Raw genomic sequence first — 19,379 nt, forward strand, 5'->3', positions numbered from 1 at the left:
AAGTACTCAGTTGTCAAATACAATAAAAAAAAGTGTACAATAAATAGAATAAACTTTATTTACATAAATATTTAATTGATTTTTAAAAAATGGAGAAAAAATGGCATATCGGTAAAGACGGAATAATCCACACGTAACTAAAACCTACAACCAAACACAGCGGCACAACCCTAAATTAACCCTGGTTCAACCCACTCAATTAACCCTAGTTACAAATCTCCACCTATATAATAACCACCTCTCGATCAGTGAAAAATCATCACCCTCCGTTCTCTTTTACCTCACTCCCAAATTCTAGGTTTCGCGATTTTCAGCCATGGCTTCTGCAGATGTTGAGTACCGTTGCTTCGTTGGTGGGCTCGCCTGGGCCACTGACAGCGAAGGCTTGGAGAAAGCTTTCTCTACCTATGGCGAAATTGTTGATTCGAAGGTCCGTTTGTTGCCAGGGTTCGCAATCGGATCCGAAAACGATTCTGATCCGTGATCTCTGATCTCTGATCTGTTGTTTGCGTTACTTGATACCTTGTTACTGTTACTTGTGTTACTCTGTTACTATATGATTCTTGTTTTTACTACTCACTCACGCCAATAGGTACGTTCCTTCTTCTTCCTTTCAAAGGCGAAGATCGATCGGTTACTATTCGGTTCTGGATTCGTTGTTTTCGTGCTTAATTTCGTTAGATCTGATGCGGATTTCGGTTTTTGTGTGCAGGTTGTGAACGATCGTGAGACTGGAAGATCTAGGGGATTCGGATTCGTGACGTTCGCGTCGGAGCAGTCGATGAAGGATGCGATCGAGGGGATGAACGGCCAGGACATTGACGGCCGTAATGTTACCGTGAATGAAGCCCAGGCTCGCGGCCGTGGAGGCGGCGGCGGTGGTGGTGGATACGGCGGTGGTCGTCGTGAAGGTGGATACGGTGGTGGTGGTGGTAGCCGTTATAGCGGTGGTGGCGGTGGAGGCTATGGTGGTAGCGGAGGAGGAGGATACGGCGGTCGTCGTGAAGGTGGTGGTGGTGGTTATGGTGGCAGTCGCGAAGGCGGCGGTGGATCTCGCTACTCTAGCGGTGGAAGCTGGAGGGATTAGAGTTTTATGATATTTTTAGTTTCTATAATGTACTGGTTTTAAGTTTGGGTTTCTGTTATGGTTTCGTTTTCATGTGGTTCTCGTTTAATACTCTATGAATCTGGTTGTGTATGAACGCTCAATTGAATGGTTAATCAGAATTCATTAGCAATGATCTTTGTTCATACGCTCCTTAAAGTCTGTATGGATTTTGAACTTTTGAATGAGGAAAATTAAAAAAAAAATGTCCATCTAACAAGTTGAATGATTAATTTGTGATCATTGTGATTCCACATCGAAATAAAATATAAAAATCTAAAATCGGCCATAAAATATAAAAATTGGCCGAATACCCAAAAATTGACTTTAAACCCAAAAGTCGACCGAGAGAACCTAAAATCAGCTGAAAACCCTAATATCGATCATAAACTTCAAAAATCGGCCGAAAATCCTAAAATTGACTTTAAACCCGAAAGTCGGCCAAAAAACCTAAAATCGGCCATAAACACTAAAATTGGTTGAAAAACCTAAAATACGCAATAAACCAAAAAATCAAGGAATTTGAAATTAGGTTGATTTTAGTGTTTAAGGTTGATTTTAGGTCTTTTGGCTGATTTTAAGGTTCAAGTCGACTTTTGTGTCGATTTTACGTTTTTCGGTCATTTTTCGGTCAATTTTGGTGTTTAAAGATGATATTTATTTGAGTTTTGGACTTGTTATAGAGAGATGTCGAATTTGAAATTCCTTCTATTTTGGGGTCTCAATTCCCTTAAATCTAGTTAGTTAAAATATCTAGTTAAATTTCCTTGAATTTAGAATTCCTTACAAAAATATATTCAAACAAGATATTTTATAGCAAAGCATTTCAAATACCCTAAAAAATTACATTCCCCCAAATTACCTCATCCAAATACAACCTTAGGGCGTGTTTGATTTACGGATTGGACAAGGATGCACAGTAAAATTAAGAGTAAGCATTTCAAATACCCTAAAAAATTACATTCCCCCAAAAATTACCTCATGTTTGATTTACAGATTGGAAAAGGATGCACAGTAAAATTAAGAGTAATTGTCATAAGAAAGAGTTATGATATACACAAATTTCCACTCTTCTTTCACCTTCATTTTTCTTTCTATCAATCAAATCACTAGGTGTGAAGTTATAATTATTCGGAAGATCGAATGAATTGAATTTACACTTTTGGTGTCTCAACTTTGCCCTTCTTGCGAAAATCGTTCCCGAAAACTAATTTTTTCTGGGTAAAAAAATTAAAAATCTAGATATTCATAGTTTTCATCATTTTCAACAATCTTCATCGGCAATTCATCATCTTCATTTAAAACCCATAAAATCTTCCCACTCCTACGTCTTCCTCTACTCCCTTTAACTCATTAGCCTCACACTCGTATCCCACAAATACAATCCAGTAACCCAAAACTACCATCCCCAACCCAAACCTGGCCACAATCAAAGAGGAGACCTCTGAGTAGAGGTTAAGATCACCCCACGTCCCCACCCTCACCGTCCAGAACCACCCTCACCATCTTGAACCACCTCAAAACTGAGAGAGCGAGAGGGATTCAGATAAAATAGGAGATCGAGGGGGACCCAGAGCATACATCGAAGAAAGAGAGGTGAGGATTGAAATCGCAACCCAGAATCTTCAAATCGAAACCTAGAAGCTTCGAATCGCAACCAGAAAGCTTCAGATCTCACGATTTTGGGATTGAGTTTCTCGGGTTTACATTTTCTCTCTTCACTCAGTTTCAGTGATACCCACTTTTGGACATTTCTTCTTCCTTATTCTTCCTCTTCATCTCTCTTTCCCTGTATTGGCAGCGACTGGATGAATGTTGCGAGAAAAGGGAAGGAGCTTGAGTTGTTGTTCTCAACCAAGAAGGAAAAGGCGAACATGAAGATGGGTTTAGCGGTGAGTGGCAGAGGTTGTGGTGGTGGGTGGTGGTGGGAAGAAGGGCTTCAATACCTGGAGATCTGTCGGCTTGAGTGTTAATGCTTCGAACCGGTTGTTGTTTAGTTGTGGTGTTGGGTTGAAAAAGTTTGTGTTATGATGATGTCACCAAGGTTTTGTAATGTCTATTGTTTAGAGGTGTTGTGCCTTTGTATTGGACTAGTAAATGTGTACTCTTTTTTCTTTACTATGATTTTTTTCATTGAATTTTTCCTAGTAAGATTTTAATGAGGCACATTGGCTATGTCGTTGTTCATAGTAGTTGGTCTGTTGGTTGTTGTGGGTGTCTGTTTTGTTGTATTGTCTTTCTCAAGAGAGAATTGTACTCTAGAGTTTTAGAGATTACAGGAGGTAATAGGGGAGTAAGAGGTTGAAGGGGGATCAGAGGTGCTAACAAAGGAGAGGAGGGAGGTTTTGGAAGCTTTGTGGCGGGCTTACAGAGAGGAGGAAAGAACCTGGCTTCAGAAGTCACAGGTACGGTGGTTGAAGGAAGGGGAAAAAACACAAAATATTTTCATCGAGTGTGTAAGGCACGCACGGTGAAGAAGACTATCACACAAATCAGATATGGAGGAAGGTTGTTAACTACACCAGATGATATAAAAGCTGCTATGCGAAATCACTTTCACAACTTCTTCCGGAAGGATAATGTCTCTAGGCCTTGGTTTACCAATATTAAATTTAAAAAGTTGTCTGTTGCAGAAAATCAATTACTGGAAGCACCTTTTTCACAAGAGGAAATATGGGACGTGGTGAAAAATTTTGATGGCAATAAAGCTCCGGGGCCTGATGGTTTTAGTATGGATTTCTTCAAAAAAATTATGGAATTTAGTGAAGGAGGATTTGCTTAATTTTTTTAATGATTTTTATCTTACAGGACGGCTGGTTAAAGGTCTAAATTCTACCTTTATAGCTCTTATTCCCAAAGGAGGTCAGCAGGAGGAGATTTCTGATTACAGGCCTATCAGTTTGATTGGAAATATCTACAAATTGTTGTCAAAAGTGCTTTTTGTTCGCTTGAGTATCGTGCTTCCAAGTTTGTTAAGTCAGAATCAATTTGCTTTCACAGCAGGACGTCAGATTGCAGATTGCTCTTTAATTGCTAATGAACTTCTTCATACCATGGCATCAAGGCAAGAAGGAGGTTTGCTATTTAAAATTGATTTTGCAAAAGCTTATGATGATGTTGAATGGGATTTTATGCTTGAGCTTTTACAGGAGATGAGTTTTGGTGAGAAATGGATTAGATGGATGCAGGTCTGTGTTTCAACAGCAACTTTGGCGGTTCTGGTTAATGGATCACCTTCTGATTTTTTTAACATTCACAAGGGACTCCGCCAGGGTGATCCTCTTTATCCCCTGCTCTTTAATATTGTGGCGAATGGGATGTCTTGTATGCTTAATCAGTTGTTAGAGGGTGATTCACCATGTGGAGTGGAGTTGGCCCCGGGACTCCGTCTAAATCATTTACAGTTTGCAGATGATTCTCTGTTGTTTTCAGATTGTGATGAGAATCGGTTTCAGTTACTGGCTATGGCGGTGGAAGCTTTTCTCTACAGTTCAGATTTAAAAGTTAATTTTAGCAAATCAGTGGTGTATGGAGTAAATGCCCCTCTCTCCTTGGTACAAGAAGCTGCATCATGGTGGAATTTTAAAATAGGATCATTACCTTTCATGTACCTTGGATCCCCACTTGGTGGTAATCCGAGGAAGTTGTCTTTCTGGAATCTTGTCCTAGAAAAAACGACTGCAAAATTGGGTGTATGGAGTTCTCGCTTTTTGTCTTTAAGTGGGAGATTGGTTCTTGTGAAATCTGTCCTTAATGCAATCCCATTATATTATATGGCCCTGTATAGAGCTCCAAAGGGTGTAATTCAGCGCTTTGAGAAAATAATGAGGCGTTTCTTGTGGGGAGGAGCTGCTAGTGAGAACAAAATAATGTGGGTTGCATGGGAAAAATTGTGTAAAGGAACCCGGTTTGGTGGATTAGGGGTTGGATTTCTTGAATGGAAAAATAAGGCCATGTTATTGAAGTGGGTGTTGCATTTTGGACGTGAGAGGGAGGCATTATGGAGGGTGGAGGTGTGCAAAAAATATGGGTTACCAATGCAGCTTATTTCTTTTAATCTAGACCCATTTGATTTGAAAAAATTATCCAAGCCTATGGCGGATGTGTATGGTGTCTGGCGTGAGGGTGGTCTAGTGGGGAGCATTTTCAGGGATGGAATAGCTTGTCAGGTGGGGAGAGGGGGTGGTGTATTTTTCTGGTTGGACCATTGGGTAGGAGCAGCGCCTCTCTGCCTTACTTTCCCTAGAGTGTTTGCATTGGCAGTACACAAGCGGGCTACGGTGATGGAATACAGTGTGGTTGCAGGTCATCAATGGGTGTGGAACATAGCTTTTTCACGTGATTTTTTGGGCTGGGAACGACAACAGTATCTTGATTTACAGTCCCTACTCCAGAGTTTGGTACCGAAACATGGAGAGAGGGCGGATCCAGAAAACCTGATTTGGAAGCATGATAATATGGGGTTATACAATGTTAAATCATGATGTGCAGTAGTGGAAGCTAAATGTTTCACAGAGGACGGCTGGTCAGTTCCTAAATTATTGCGACCAATTTTACCTTCAAAAATTACTTTATTTTTTTGGCAGGTACAAAAAAACAGAATAGCTAAAAAGGATAATTTGGAGCACCGGGGAGTGGTATTAGAAGATGGTGCAACATGTCTTTTTTGTTTGTGTGCACCAGAGACGGTGGATCATCTATTTTTGCATTGTTCGAAGATTTGGGGGTTATGGGCTGAAGTTTTAAACATGGAGGGCAGATGTTGGAGTGTTCCAAAATCAATTCCGGGTTGTTTAGAAGAATGGAGCTTCATGCAAAAAAGCACCTCCAAAGTTCTGTGGGAGTTGATTCCTTATGCCATATGTTGGGTAGTTTGGATGGCTCGTAATGATGTGATTTTTAATAATAAGCTATTTGATGCAGAAGCTCTTTGGGAGTCTCACATGTTCTAGTTATTCACTTAGATAAAAGCTTGGTGGAAAGAATGCCCTTATGGTTTTGATCAGTTTGAAAGAGTGTACACAAAAATAGCTTTGGATGCTAAGGCTAACTCTCGGCCTATCTTGCCTTGGAAACCTCCTCATGGTATGACTTTGAAATTTAATGTGGATGGTTCTTTTCAAGCTGGCAAAGCTGGTATTGGGGGAATTTTGAGGAATAATGTGGGTAAAGTGTTGGGGAAATTTTCCAGAAGGGTGGAGGCTCGGAGGGCGGATGAGGCGGAGGTTTTGGCTATCTTATATGCCTTGTTGTTTTGTCAACACTTCATGGTCCGCATTGTAGAAATTGAGAGTGACTCACTTCTTGCTGTGGGATGGGTGTGTGGGGAGAAGAGTAGACCTTGGAACCTAACAAACGAGCTGAATATGATAGACTATTTATTTCCTTTGGTAGCCTGTACTGGGGTGAACCATATTATAAGGGAAGGAAATGCGGAGGCGGATGAATTGGCTAAGGAGGGATGTTTCCGTGAGGAACAAGTTTGGTCTTTTGAGGGCCAAGGATGATTGCTGACATTATTTGGCTGCTGTTTGGTGTTGTATATTTTTATGCAGGATATGAGAAACGTTTGGGCGCTGCTGCATATTTTACCTGCTGATGTTTTGCTGAGATTTCGAAATTTGCTAATTGTTGATAGAAGCTTGCTCTTTTTATTGCTGTTGTATGTTGGTGCTGATGTTGTTTCTGTCGCTGATGTTGTTGTTGTTGCTGATATCGTTGTTGCTGTCGTTGCTGTTTGCTGTTGATGTTGTTGTTGTCTTTGTTTGTTGTTGCTGATATTTGTCTTGCTGCTGATATTGCTGTTGCTGTCGTTGCTATGTTGTTGCTGTTGTTGCTGTCATTGTTCTTTGTTGTTGCTGATAACTGTTTTACGGCTGCTGTTGTTTTCCTTGCTGCTGATGCATTCCGCTGCTGTTTGGTTTATGTTGTTTTACCTGCTTGGTTTTGGAGTTGTTTTACTGATGACTATTTCAAGTCTGCTATGGTCCACGACTTTGCAAAGGTATATTTACAGCTTCAGCATCAAATACGAGCCTAATTAATTAGTTTTGGTTTAGTTGTAGTTTGGCTTTCCCAAGTTGGTGGTACTCTTTTTCCTTGCTAGGTTTTTATCCCATTGAGTTTTTCCTGATTAATTAGTTTTGGATTAGTTGCAGTTTGGTTTTTCCAAGTTGGTGGTACTCTTTTTCCTTGCTAGATTTTTATCCCATTGGGTTTTTCCTAACAAGGTTTTAATGAGGGTCCTTCTTGAGATTTTGTTACATGTCATTCTGTGGATTGGTGGTGGGTTTGTGCATTTTCAAATTGCACCTTTGCTATTGTAATGATCCTTCTTGGACATCTTGTACTTCCTTCAGTCTTGGGTCATATTTTAGGCTCAGGTTTTATTATTAATAATATACATTTCACTTTCAAAAAAAAAAAATCATTATGTTTTGCTTTAAAAAAAAAAACTTGTAGCATAATAATAAAAACTGAAGAGGGAGACCATACTGCCTCATGGAAACCAACACACAAAGACCACACAAGTGAAGATACACACACACACACACACACACACACACATATATAAAGAGCCAAGTCTGTTGGCATGACCTTCCCGAGTAGTGATGAAGAGGTTATGCGAGGGTTGGCAACAGTTATTAAAGAAAATTTTCCTTCTAGGGGTTAGGGTGGTTGTTTCTTTTATCTATTGGGTGGTTTTTCTATTTGCTTCTTGTTAGGCTTGGCGGGTTTCTCTGCCCTTTTTGGATTGTTTCATCTTTATATATATATATATATATATATAGCTATTATTCAGCTAAAAGAGCATTGTTCAAGAAAAATGGTTGTTATTAATCTAACACGGGTAAAAGAAAATACAGAACAAAAATCTAAACAACATTACCATTGAAGTATTAAACAAATCCTTGTTAAACAAAAAAAGCTAGACCCTTAGTGCTTTAATTTTATTTCCAATGCTGAAAATCGAATTACTTCTCTACAAGCTAGCTAGAGGCTTTCAACAATTCAATAGCAACAATATCAAACTTATCATATCCGATAAATTGATTAATTAAAAGGAAATTGACTATCATATATCATAGGAGTAAAACGTTGTAACAAAAAAAAAACCTTTTCATTAACCTCGAGCTATATAGTACAAGATCTTTTGTTATTTGAGATTCAAATGTATTACTCTAGTTATAACCATAACCATTAGCCAACCAAGACGCTCTTCCTTCAGTTAGTAAAGTGGCTTTGGTCGTCAAGCTTCATGAGGCTTTCAGTCATTGGTCCCAACTAAATACGATAGGACTTCGAACAATGTTCTTTCCATTAGACCACTCCAAATGTCCAAAACCTGGAGTTTGCTGCTGCTTCACACCTGATGCAGTGAATGTAATAGTATAGGATTTTTTCTCATTTACCCCGAAACTCAACACTTCCGGTTCAACTATGATCTTGACGCCTGGGATATCTGTCTGAACTGATACCTTGTACGTTCCCGCAGCACCCACATTAGTGAGAGTTCGCATTTGCTTAACCTGTGTATCATTGTTACCAGCTTCAAAAATCACAACAAATGAAGGGTAATTAAAGTAGTGTATCTTTCCATCGCACACGTATTTTCTCTTCGCCACGAGTTCAATCATTTCGGGTGTGTAGTTTAACGAACAGAGAAAATCCAGATGATCATTTGCAGTCAAATCATAAATAAGCCCTGGATTAAGTGCAGAAACAGGGTCCACATGTCCTGCACCAAAATCAAACGGTGTCCCTGGTTTTCCAGTTGCACTATCCAACAATGGCTTACCATTCTTGTAGGTTGAATAAGCTGTTGTCATCAGCGCAGACCGAATGGCGGCAGGGCTCCAATCTGGATGAACCGACTTGATCAGAGCCGCAATCCCACTCACATGAGGGCATGACATGGACGTTCCTGACAAGATGTTGAAATCCACTCTCCTTTCATCAAAATCTAAAGAACTTGGACTCACATTCCTGGAAAATGAAGCTAAGATGTTGACACCTGGCGCGATCAAATCAGGCTTCAATATTTTGTTGGTGATAGGATTTGGGCCCCTAGAGCTGAACCGTGCAACAATAGGGGAAGGCTCGATCCCGACCTTTGTTCCCTCAAACACAATCGTTGCTATCGGTTTCGGATCAGAAGTCAAGTACTGCTTGATGGCTTCGCCTGCTTTTGCGTCCACCATAAGTCCTGGCAAAACAAATGGATCTGCCTTCAGATTCCCTGTATTAGCTGCGTCGTTGGCCAACACCATACCTAAACCACCTGCGAATTTCAGCTTTATTGATTTAAACACCATATCGTTTAATCCGCGATCACACACCACAATATTTCCCTTGACTTTTTGCTTCAAAAAGCTTTCTGACTCACACTCCCCGCCAAAGATGAGTGGCAAAACAGGTTTATCTGGCAATTTTTTGCCACCGTAAAGGGACACACCAGAATAGTTTTTTCCATTTCCGAGGCTAACGTAAGCAGGGAAATCTCGATCGATTGTGCCTGCTCCCACCGTGATAATCCAAGGTGCCACATTAGTGATAGAAGAGGGTTCAGGACCATTGTTCCCGCCGGAGCAAGACACAACAATCCCATGCTCCATTGCCGAAAATGCTCCAATCGCAAGGCTATCATGGGAGTAATCAGACGAATCGCCTCCGAGCGACAAAGAAAGGACATTCACGTTGTCAATGATGGCTTGGTCTATCGCAGCCAATACGTCAGATATAGCACAACCATCCTTCCAACAAACCTTGTAGACGGCAACTCTAGCGCGCGGGGCCATGCCACGCGCCGTTCCAGCAGCGTAACCGAAGAGGCTCGCGTTTTGCACAGGAGAGCCCGCAATAGTGCTGGTAGTGTGGGTGCCGTGACCATTATCGTCGCGCGGAGAGAGAAACTCCATAGAACCGGCGCCACTATTATAGAACCTGGCACCGATTAGTTTCTTGTTGCAGTTGGCGGTTGTGAAATTTGCACCTACCTCGCATTTTCCTTTCCAGGTGCTGGGGATGGGTTCGTACCCGGTGTCGTCAAAGCTCTTGCTCTCAGGCCAAACACCTGTGTCTATGACTCCGATGATGACATCACTATGTCCTATATTGGATTGGGTGGATATGCTTGCAGCGATTTTATCGAGCCCGAGGAAAAGTGGGGTTCGAGTTGTATGGAGCTTGTAGATTTCATCTGGCAGCACCTTTAGAATCTCGTTTTTGCTTTGCAAGAAACGAGCTTCCTCTGGTGTTAACCTTGTTGAGAATCCATGAATAGCTTTCTCATAGGTGTAAATCATTTTCGCTGAGTCAGAAACTGACTTCAAAGTTGATTCGAACCAAGCCGAGTGGTGACCGAAGCTTTTTGGCATTTGGGATTTTGCAACATGTACTATGTAAGTACTCTTTTGGTTTTGATTTGATGTGGTCTTCACATTTCTCGCCAGAGACACATCACAGAGAATAAGAAACAAAAAATAGAGAATGATCATATCGAGAGATTTCTTAAAAGTCCCCATGATATAATAGATTGTAGTGAGATTGTGCGAGAAAAGAATAGAAAACTCAGCTTTATAAAAGGCTCATTGTGTTCGTAATCGATTTGTTGTTTTATTTACAATATTTTTTATTATTATATAAAAATTATAATTATTGTTTAGTTTTAGCAATAGAAAATTATTAATAACTAGTTAAAGTCAATTTCCTTATTTTTATTTAAAATGTTTTCTCAAGTTGGGATAAATATTAGAAATTGAGAAGGTTTACAATTAGGAATTAATGTAATGAATAATATAAAAAGTTATTAATAACTAATTAATATTATCGTTAATGTAAAGGTCAAGTCAATTTTACTTTTACTTATTTTTTTATATTTTTCTAAATTTTAATAATGAGAAATGGAAAAGTTGTACAATTAGTAATTAATAAAATAATTATTATAAAAGTTTATTAGTGAATAATTAATATTGTTACTAATATGAAGATCAAGTGAATTTTACTGTCAATATTTACAATTTTTCAAGAGTATAGAAAATTATTCTAGTTTATGTAAATAAATGAATATTAAAACATCTTTAATTATTAAATATAATAAAATCAAATTAATTGTGTCCTGATATTTGGATAAATGGTTAATATTACTGAAAATTTGTAATTTTAATATTTAATAATTAACATTGAAGTTATTTTAATAATTAGCAATTTATATATTTAATACTATAAAAAATAATGAAGTAAATAAGTTTTAATATCATCAAATAAGTTTTAATAAAAAAAAGTATACTTATCAACAATGAAGTAATTTTTCATTTTAAAATTACAAGAAATTATAACTTTAATATATAATATATATATATATATATGGGGAATGCTAATGCACACCCACTCTTTTTTTAGAAGGTGTGCATTAGCAACACACACCTTTTTCTTTTGACAAAAAACCCAGCTTTCACTTTTTAAGTTAAGTTACTTTATAAGGGCACCAAAGTAATTTTGCAATCTACCCTCTCTCTCCAATCCAAACTTTGCAGAATTCTCTCTCTCCCACTCAACATTTTCCGATGATCTGCACTCTTCCTTCCATTGCAGCACCATCTCTGTCAACCTTCTCCCTTAATTTGAGGAATTTGGATATTGGGTATTTACACATTTGGAAAATTTGGGTATTTACTACTAAAACTACTAATAATTTGAATAATTTGAGTTTTGATTCTTTACTACTAAAACTGGTCCTGGAAGTTGTGGAATCCCTTCTTGTAGTTTTCTGATATAAAGCCAAAAGCTAGCGCGTTATCAAATCTTAAACATTTGGCTCTAGTCCTGGCATTATTAAGAAAATATCATGGTTGATTGTTTTATATGAACACAACATTTTCCAAGTACCTTTCCTAAAATTAAAAAATGATGCCTTTATTTGGCTCTGTTGCAGATACCAATCCAAGTTCAGTGGTGTTGTATTATGCATAAACTAGGTACACCTTTTGATTCTATTAAAAATTCAAATATAGAATCACAATCTTCAGTATAGTGACGAAGCTTCCTGCTTTGCTGCTCTCTGAAATTAGTGAGTGCGAGAGGGATTGCGAAATTACAATGAGTAAGAGAGTGGTGATTGGTGAAGCTTCCTGTAGTTTTAGTAGTAAATACCCAATAACTAATACCCAAATTTTCCAAACGGATAAATACCCAATATCCAAAATTACTCAAATCAGGGGAGAAGGATTGGCAGAGATGAAGACGTGAGGAGGTTATGGTGCTGCAATGGAAGGTTGAGTGGGCGAGAGAGAGTTCTGCAAAGTTTGGATTGGAGAGAGAGGGTAGATTGCAAAATTACTTTGGTGCCCTTATAAAGTAACTTAACTTAAAAAGTGAAAGCTGGGTTTTTTGTCAAAAGAAAAAGGTGTGTTGCTAATGCACACCTTCTAAAAAAAGAGTGGGTGTGCATTAGCATTCCCCTATATATATATATATATATATATATATATATATATATATATATATATATATATATATATATCCTAAAATATTATTTAGTAGATTTGAATTTATTCAATATTGGTCATAGTTCTGATCCCCTCACATACCCATGTCCCATGGCTTTAACACTTAAACTATCCTTTTAATCTTTAATTTAAAGATATAGTCAATTTCACTCAAGGCAAAAAAGTTTTGAAAATAGTAATTAATATAAAATGTTAGCAATAGCCAAAAAAATACATATGCTATTATTATTATTTAATTTTTTTCTTGAAGTTATGACTAATGAAAGTTTAAATGATATAAATATTTTATTTTGAAAAGAAAAAATTGAAATTTTTTGCAATTAGTAAATAATAGTATGAATAATAATAAAAATTATTAATGATTGATTATTATTTTTATTAATAATAGGGTTAATGGTCATATTAGTACCTGTGTTTGTAAAAGTGTTTGATTGTTGTCCCTTAGCAAAAAAATAATGTTTAGTGGCAGTTTGTTTTACAGTTACTAACGGTTTATAAATTAGTTATTGACGATTTTTTTACTGAGGGACCAAAATCAAACATTTTTACAAACAAAGGGAATAATATGACCTCTAACATCAAGTGAATTTTCATTTTTTTTTTAATTTTTTCCTCAAGTTGTAATTAGTAATTAAATATAAATATATATATATATATATATATATATATATGTAGACACATAGGCTATTATTATTCTAAAGGTCAAGTTAATTTTTCTTAAAATTATGATTACTATTATTGTAATTATTTAAATTTTTTTCTTGAAGTGTTGACTAACAATTAACATTTAAATGATAATATTTGTTTTCAAAAAAACATTTAAATAATATGAATATTTAATTTTGAAAAAAAGAAATTGAAAATTTCCAATTACTAATGATTATAATGAATAATATTAAATTTTATTTATGACTAATCAATAATTTTACTTTTGTGGAGATTTCCTAAAGCTGTAACTAGTAATTTATTTTCAATCAGTATTAATATTTAATTCTGTAAATTAGAAATTTATTTTCATAATTAGTACCTAATATAATGAATAATACAAAGTTATTTTTTTGGATCAATATAAAATTTAATTAAATCTAGTTAATATTTTTACTAATGTATAATTATAGTCAATTTTACTTGTATATATGTATATGTATCTTTCTATTTTTATATATATATAATTTTATTTTTAAAAATATTTCCTCATATTCTTATTAATGGAAATGTTAACTCATTATAATTTGTAATATATCTACCAAAAAAAATATGATTTGTAATATCACATTAAATATTTAAAATAAATTCAATTTAAAATTAGAGATAAGATCACAATTATGATTACAGTATTTTGAAAAATTGTTAAATTCAATAACAAATAAAGAGAAAAAAAAAGTCAAGAGAAAATATCTATGAACTCTCGGCGGCACAAACTACATAGCTAAACCCTAGAAGCAAACAAGGCGGCACAAAACCCTAAATTAACTCTGGTTAAACCCACCAACGTAACCCTAGTTAGATTTCACCCCCTATATAACAACGACTCACTCGGTGTATCAAATCACTCAGCTTCGTGCTACCACTTTTCACTCTCTCTTTTTCCCCAATTTCTAGGGTTTTCAGATTCCGCCATGGCCGATGTTGAGTACCGTTGCTTCGTCGGTGGTCTTGCCTGGACCACCGATAGCCATACCCTTGAGCAAGCTTTCTCCTCCTACGGCGAAATCATTGATTCTAAGGTCCGTTGTTTGTTGCCAGGGTTCGCATCCGGATCTGACACGATTCTTCTGATTCTGTGATCTCTGATCTGTTTGCGTTACTTGATCTCATCCCTTGTTACTGTTACTGTTACTTCTGTTACTATATGATTCTTGTTTTTTCTCACTCACGCCAATAGGTACGTTCCTTCTTCTTCCTTTCAAAGGCGAAGATCGATCGGTTACTATTCGGTTCTGGATCTGTTGTTTTTCTTCAATTTTTCCTCAGATCTGATGTGAATTTTGGTTTTTATATGCAGGTTGTCAACGATCGTGAGACTGGAAGGTCAAGGGGATTTGGATTCGTGACCTTCACTTCTGAGGAGGCTATGAGGAGCGCGATCGAGGGGATGAACGGCAATGAGCTTGACGGCCGTAACATCACTGTGAATGAAGCCCAGGCTCGCGGCGGAGGCGGCGGCGGTGGCGGTCGTGGAGGAGGTGGATATGGAGGCGGCGGCGGTCGTCGTGAAGGTGGATATGGCGGTGGCGGTGGATCTCGCGGCTATGGAGGCGGTGGCGGTGGATATGGAGGAGGAGGCGGCGGTGGTTATGGTGGTCGTCGTGAAGGTGGATATGGTGGTGATGGTGGTGGCTCCCGCTATGGCAGCGGCGGTGGTGGCGGCGGTGGAAACTGGAGGAGCTAGATTGTTTGTTTACCCTAGGGTTTATGAATTATGATTATGTCAGTTGATTAGTTTGATTTTGAGTATCGTTTATGGTTCCTTGTTATTGTGGTGCTTAATTCGAATGTGGTTGTTTATAAACCATATATTGAAAAGATAATCAGATCTTAGTTTTGTCAAATTTCTACTGTTTTTGTTGTTTTCGTATTTATCGTTTTTCAACTAGAATAATTAGGGATCATCTAAAGTGAAATGCAAAATTAAAATTAGATTGGTTTTTATCATCATAGCAATAGGTTGTCTTTGTCAGTGTACTCGTTTCAATGATGAATTATAAATTCTCTGAACTCAATTATTTCTATGCCAACTTGGTAGTAAGTGGTGTGAGAACTGAGAAGAGATATTAAATTATTATGAGCAAAAAGATAAAGGTGAAGATTTTCTTTAGGATAGGATATACCTTAAACAAAAAGGAATCTTTTAGTGTTCATGTACTTATTATAAAATATAAATGATGAGAAGTGTCATTTGTGCATTATGATTATCAATTATTTGAATTTCTGAACGGTAGAACAAGTGGAATCAATAGATAAAATCTTGTAACCCCTTAATTGAGGAGAAAACCAACGGTGTCGGTGATCAGTCAATTGTGAAGATTCAATGAATTGGTAGGTGACTAATTAGTGCATGTTGGGTTTCAATGATTTAATAAATTGGTAGGAGACAAATTTGTTTTGACCTAAAATATGAATAGTTGAATATTAAGTTAGAATTGTTTTTCAAGATTTAAGATTTTCTTTTTGGTTTTTGAAAGATAATTGAAAAATACGTTTTATTCAATAAATTAGTTTTTAAATGTGCACTTTGTCACTGAAAGGAGAACTTACAAGATTTGACACAACTATATATAAAGTATAGACTGATTTATTCATTTTTCACGTTTTTTTCTTTTAAATTTTCATCTTTGAGCCTAACAACATATCTTTCAAAGGTGAAAATGGCACTTTATGCTTTATGTGATGAACATTCTTCTTGCATGATAATACTGTATCTATAGTGTGAGATTCTTTTTGCTTGAGAATACTGTATCCAACATTCATATCTAATGGTTTGGTTATATGTTTTAGGCTATGTTTGGTTGGGAAAGAAAAGTGAGAGAAAAGAAAGGAAAATAAAAGAAAGGGAAAGGAAAAGAAAAGAGTGGAAAGTGAGATGATTCTTTAGGTTGTTTGTTATGAGAGAATGGAAAAGAAAAAGTGAAAGGAAAGAAAAGAAGTATGATGAATAATTACTATTTTACCCATTGACATATAAATTGTTATCAACAAATAAAAATCACATTGTATTATTGTAATATACATGTATATTTTTATATTTACTATATTATTACAATTATTATTTAACAACTAACAAGAATAACAAAATCAAAGAGTTAGTCTGTTAAAAAACAAAAAAAACAAAAAACAAAAAACAAATAGCAACCGAAAAGTTTAGAAAAAGAAAAGCTAATAGAACGAATATTTTAATATTTGAATTAGAGATATTATAAATTTATATATTTGACTAAGTATTTTATTATTACGAATGTTCAATAAAATAATAAACTAGTGTTACGTAAACAAGGTTACAATTCGTTATAAAAAAATGGTTACAAGTCATTTTTTTTTTGAGCAAATGGTTACAAGTCATTATTAAAACAAGAAAGTACTTGTATAATAAATAAGTGAGGGGGGCTATTGGTCATTTCCAACAAAACTTTTGCAATTATCAACTTTCTTCCCGTTTTGGAGAGAAAGCATATCTGCGTGGGTCCCATGTGTTTTTTTCCTTTCCGTCCACAGTAACATCAGAACCAAACTAAGAAGGCACGTTTTTCAATAATGTTTTCACTCCCTTTCCTTTCTTTTCCCTCCCCTTCCATCAAAACAAACAGACCCTTAGGCTTAATATAATGGAAAAAATACAATTTTTCTGTAATCATTTAAAAGTGAAGGAGTCTCAAATATTTTGCCTTGTGTCATGCTTATTTTCATGTTAAATTTTTATAATTTGTAATCTAGTATTTTATTATAAATCACGAACTAAAGGGTGGCAAATCCTCCCGTTTTTAATGGGTGCAGGAGAACTCCCTAGAAAAAATGGATATAATGTAATGAAGATTAGAAGGAGATAGAGCATGGTAAGAAAGGAACAGCTATATCAACTGCAGTTACTTAAAAGTTATAAAAGTATACATGGCTATGTATAGAAGTTGGGTTTCATGGACATCATATATAAAAGGGGTAGTTTTACATGAGGTAGAAGAGAAATGTTGTCTATGATGTTTTTTCCATGACAAAAATCTAATTCTCTTGTTACCAGACTATACAAAATGATGTTGGTGATGAATTTGATGCAATACACTGAGAGATGGGTGTCCTAATAAAAGACCCCAAATATAAGAAAATGGAGCAATGAATGAATTTTCAAATTAAGCTACTAGTCCTGGACTCAATAGGAAATGCAAGGTAAGATTTCGGCCCAAAACATAGACAATCATTACAAAGACCTAGCAAAAAACAGGTCAACTATGGGAAAATAACAGAAAAAAAAACCCTCAAACCACCCTTTAATTTAAGGAAAAAATAACCCAAGTTACCCAATCCTCTACCACCCTGTACTAGAGAGCAAAAGCTAAAAACCAAAACTAAAACAAGCTAAAACCAAACACTTATACCAGAACCAAAACCAAAATTAACAAGAAGAAAAACCATTTCTTATGATCCTCTTGTCTTGTGATGAGGCATTCGATGATGTTGATTATGTGCTCCTTCAGTAACCACATAATTAATTACAACTGATAAGGAGTTGTATCAAAAGTTTAATGGTGGAACAGAATACCAGTCACAATTTGGGGTCACAAGATTTCAATTGCTATTGTTCACTCCACTTGACTCAGCCAAAATTAGCCAAAACTTTTGGTTCTCCAAATATACTGCCATGCTTTTCCTGTTATAGAACTAGGGAATAGGTAATGGCTTCACGAGGAGAACCTGAGGCTGAGTCTAAATGGTAGAGAATATTCTATTGAGTCCTTTGAGAAAATAGGTCACATACTCACATGTTCAGCATTGAGATCTAAATGCAATTGTGAGTCCCTTCTTTTTTGTAATTCGGACTTAGGGTTGAGAATATACCTTACAGGACCTTACTTCCTAAGTTAATAAAGATATTTTCACTGGAATGGTGCTTAATATATTTCTACTTAGGAAATTATTAGGGGGTGGACTGGGCGGGATATAAGTATCCCTTATTCCCGCCCAAATCAAGCATTTAGATGAACGAAAGCAGCCATGGCGGGATTATGGAACAACGTCGAAGCCCGCCCGTCTTCTGGATGGGTCCACGCGCCAGCTGGAAGATTCCTTTAGTTTTGTCTTATATGTATAGAGGCTTGGGCTCCGGTTGTCAGGCCCAAGTACAGTGACAGTCCATGTTATGATCATTCCCTCTATAAAAGGAGAGGTCAACCCCTTGTAAAAGGTACCTTTCAAACATTTAATAAGAATATTCCTTTTGTGATATTTTTAGTACTCTGCTAGGGTTTACTTTCTGTCAGTTTACGACGTCAGAACTCCCTAGTACGGAACATTGGCGCCGTCTGTGGGTCTTACTTCGATCTACTACTTGACATAGAGGGTGCGTTTTAAGATCCATGGAAACTCGTTCGTGTGGTGTGGGCCGCCGCGATCATCGCCGGAGGGGTGGTCGTCACGGCGGCCGCGGCGGTGGACGGTACAACAACCGCGAAGTACCTCAAGAGCCGGAGCAGGAGGCTTCTTCGGCGGGGGTTCACTCGGTGGCGCAGTCACCGGTCTCGTTGGTGAATGCAGCTCCAGGAAGACCTTCAGATCTGATAGCTAGATCAGATCCAGGAGTCAGGCGACGATCAGCGCCGCCTGAGTATGTAAATCTAGATGACCTCAAAACCAGCGTTCCGAGAAAAGCGCCAGAGGTGGTGACGGGGATCACTCCGGCAGCCTTGCAACAAATGTTGGACACTTTGCAAAAAGTACAAAGCCAGAACGAGCAGTTGCAAGCCCAGGTGCAGTACTTAACTCAGCGACAAGACTATAAGCAAGAACAACGGCTCGAGGCCGAAGACGTTGTTGAATTCCAGCCTTTTGTTCCCGCCATCACACGGGTGGGCATACCAAAACATCTGCAAACGATGGCGTTGGACGCCTTTTCAGGCGACTCAGACCCCATGGAACACTTGCGTTATTTTAACACGAAAATGGTTATTGGAGGAGCAACAGATGAGGTGAAGTGTAGGTTGTTACCATCAACATTCAAGGGGATGGCGATGCAATGGTTCATCCGTCAACCGCCCTTCTCCATTGACAATTTTACTGAT

General features: G+C 37.1%; 3 protein-coding genes across 3 annotated transcripts; 2 read left to right on the forward strand and 1 right to left on the reverse strand.

Moving 5' to 3' along the window:
- The first annotated feature begins 242 nt into the window (after window positions 1-242).
- On the forward strand, window positions 243-1,238 carry LOC130747473 (glycine-rich RNA-binding, abscisic acid-inducible protein-like). Its single transcript, XM_057600421.1, has 2 exons — window positions 243-430; window positions 713-1,238. Exons 1-2 carry the CDS (start codon window positions 317-319, stop codon window positions 1,085-1,087), a joined length of 489 nt encoding a protein of 162 aa, XP_057456404.1. The 5' UTR covers window positions 243-316; the 3' UTR covers window positions 1,088-1,238.
- A 6,969-nt stretch (window positions 1,239-8,207) lies between these two features.
- On the reverse strand, window positions 8,208-10,602 carry LOC130747471 (subtilisin-like protease SBT1.7). The gene has a single exon (XM_057600418.1). It carries the CDS (start codon window positions 10,600-10,602, stop codon window positions 8,377-8,379), a length of 2,226 nt encoding a protein of 741 aa, XP_057456401.1. The 3' UTR covers window positions 8,208-8,376.
- Window positions 10,603-14,145: 3,543 nt separating this feature from the next.
- Window positions 14,146-15,164, forward strand: LOC130747472 (glycine-rich RNA-binding protein-like). Its single transcript, XM_057600420.1, has 2 exons — window positions 14,146-14,339; window positions 14,618-15,164. Exons 1-2 carry the CDS (start codon window positions 14,232-14,234, stop codon window positions 15,002-15,004), a joined length of 495 nt encoding a protein of 164 aa, XP_057456403.1. The 5' UTR covers window positions 14,146-14,231; the 3' UTR covers window positions 15,005-15,164.
- The last annotated feature ends 4,215 nt before the right edge of the window (window positions 15,165-19,379 follow it).

The sequence above is a fragment of the Lotus japonicus genome, chromosome 3 (genome assembly GCF_012489685.1).
Source record: "Lotus japonicus ecotype B-129 chromosome 3, LjGifu_v1.2".
NCBI classification, from domain to species: Eukaryota; Viridiplantae; Streptophyta; class Magnoliopsida; order Fabales; family Fabaceae; genus Lotus; species Lotus japonicus.

Excerpts from the sequence above, each read along its gene's own strand:
- LOC130747473 (XM_057600421.1), top strand. The coding sequence starts at position 317 with ATGGCTTCTGCAGATGTTGAGTACCGTTGCTTCGTTGGTGGGCTCGCC. Across the intron at positions 431-712 it reads GCGAAATTGTTGATTCGAAG|GTTGTGAACGATCGTGAGAC; the intron begins GTCCGTTTGTTG and ends TTTTGTGTGCAG.
- LOC130747471 (XM_057600418.1), bottom strand. The coding sequence starts at position 10,602 with ATGATCATTCTCTATTTTTTGTTTCTTATTCTCTGTGATGTGTCTCTG.
- LOC130747472 (XM_057600420.1), top strand. The coding sequence starts at position 14,232 with ATGGCCGATGTTGAGTACCGTTGCTTCGTCGGTGGTCTTGCCTGGACC. Across the intron at positions 14,340-14,617 it reads GCGAAATCATTGATTCTAAG|GTTGTCAACGATCGTGAGAC; the intron begins GTCCGTTGTTTG and ends TTTTATATGCAG.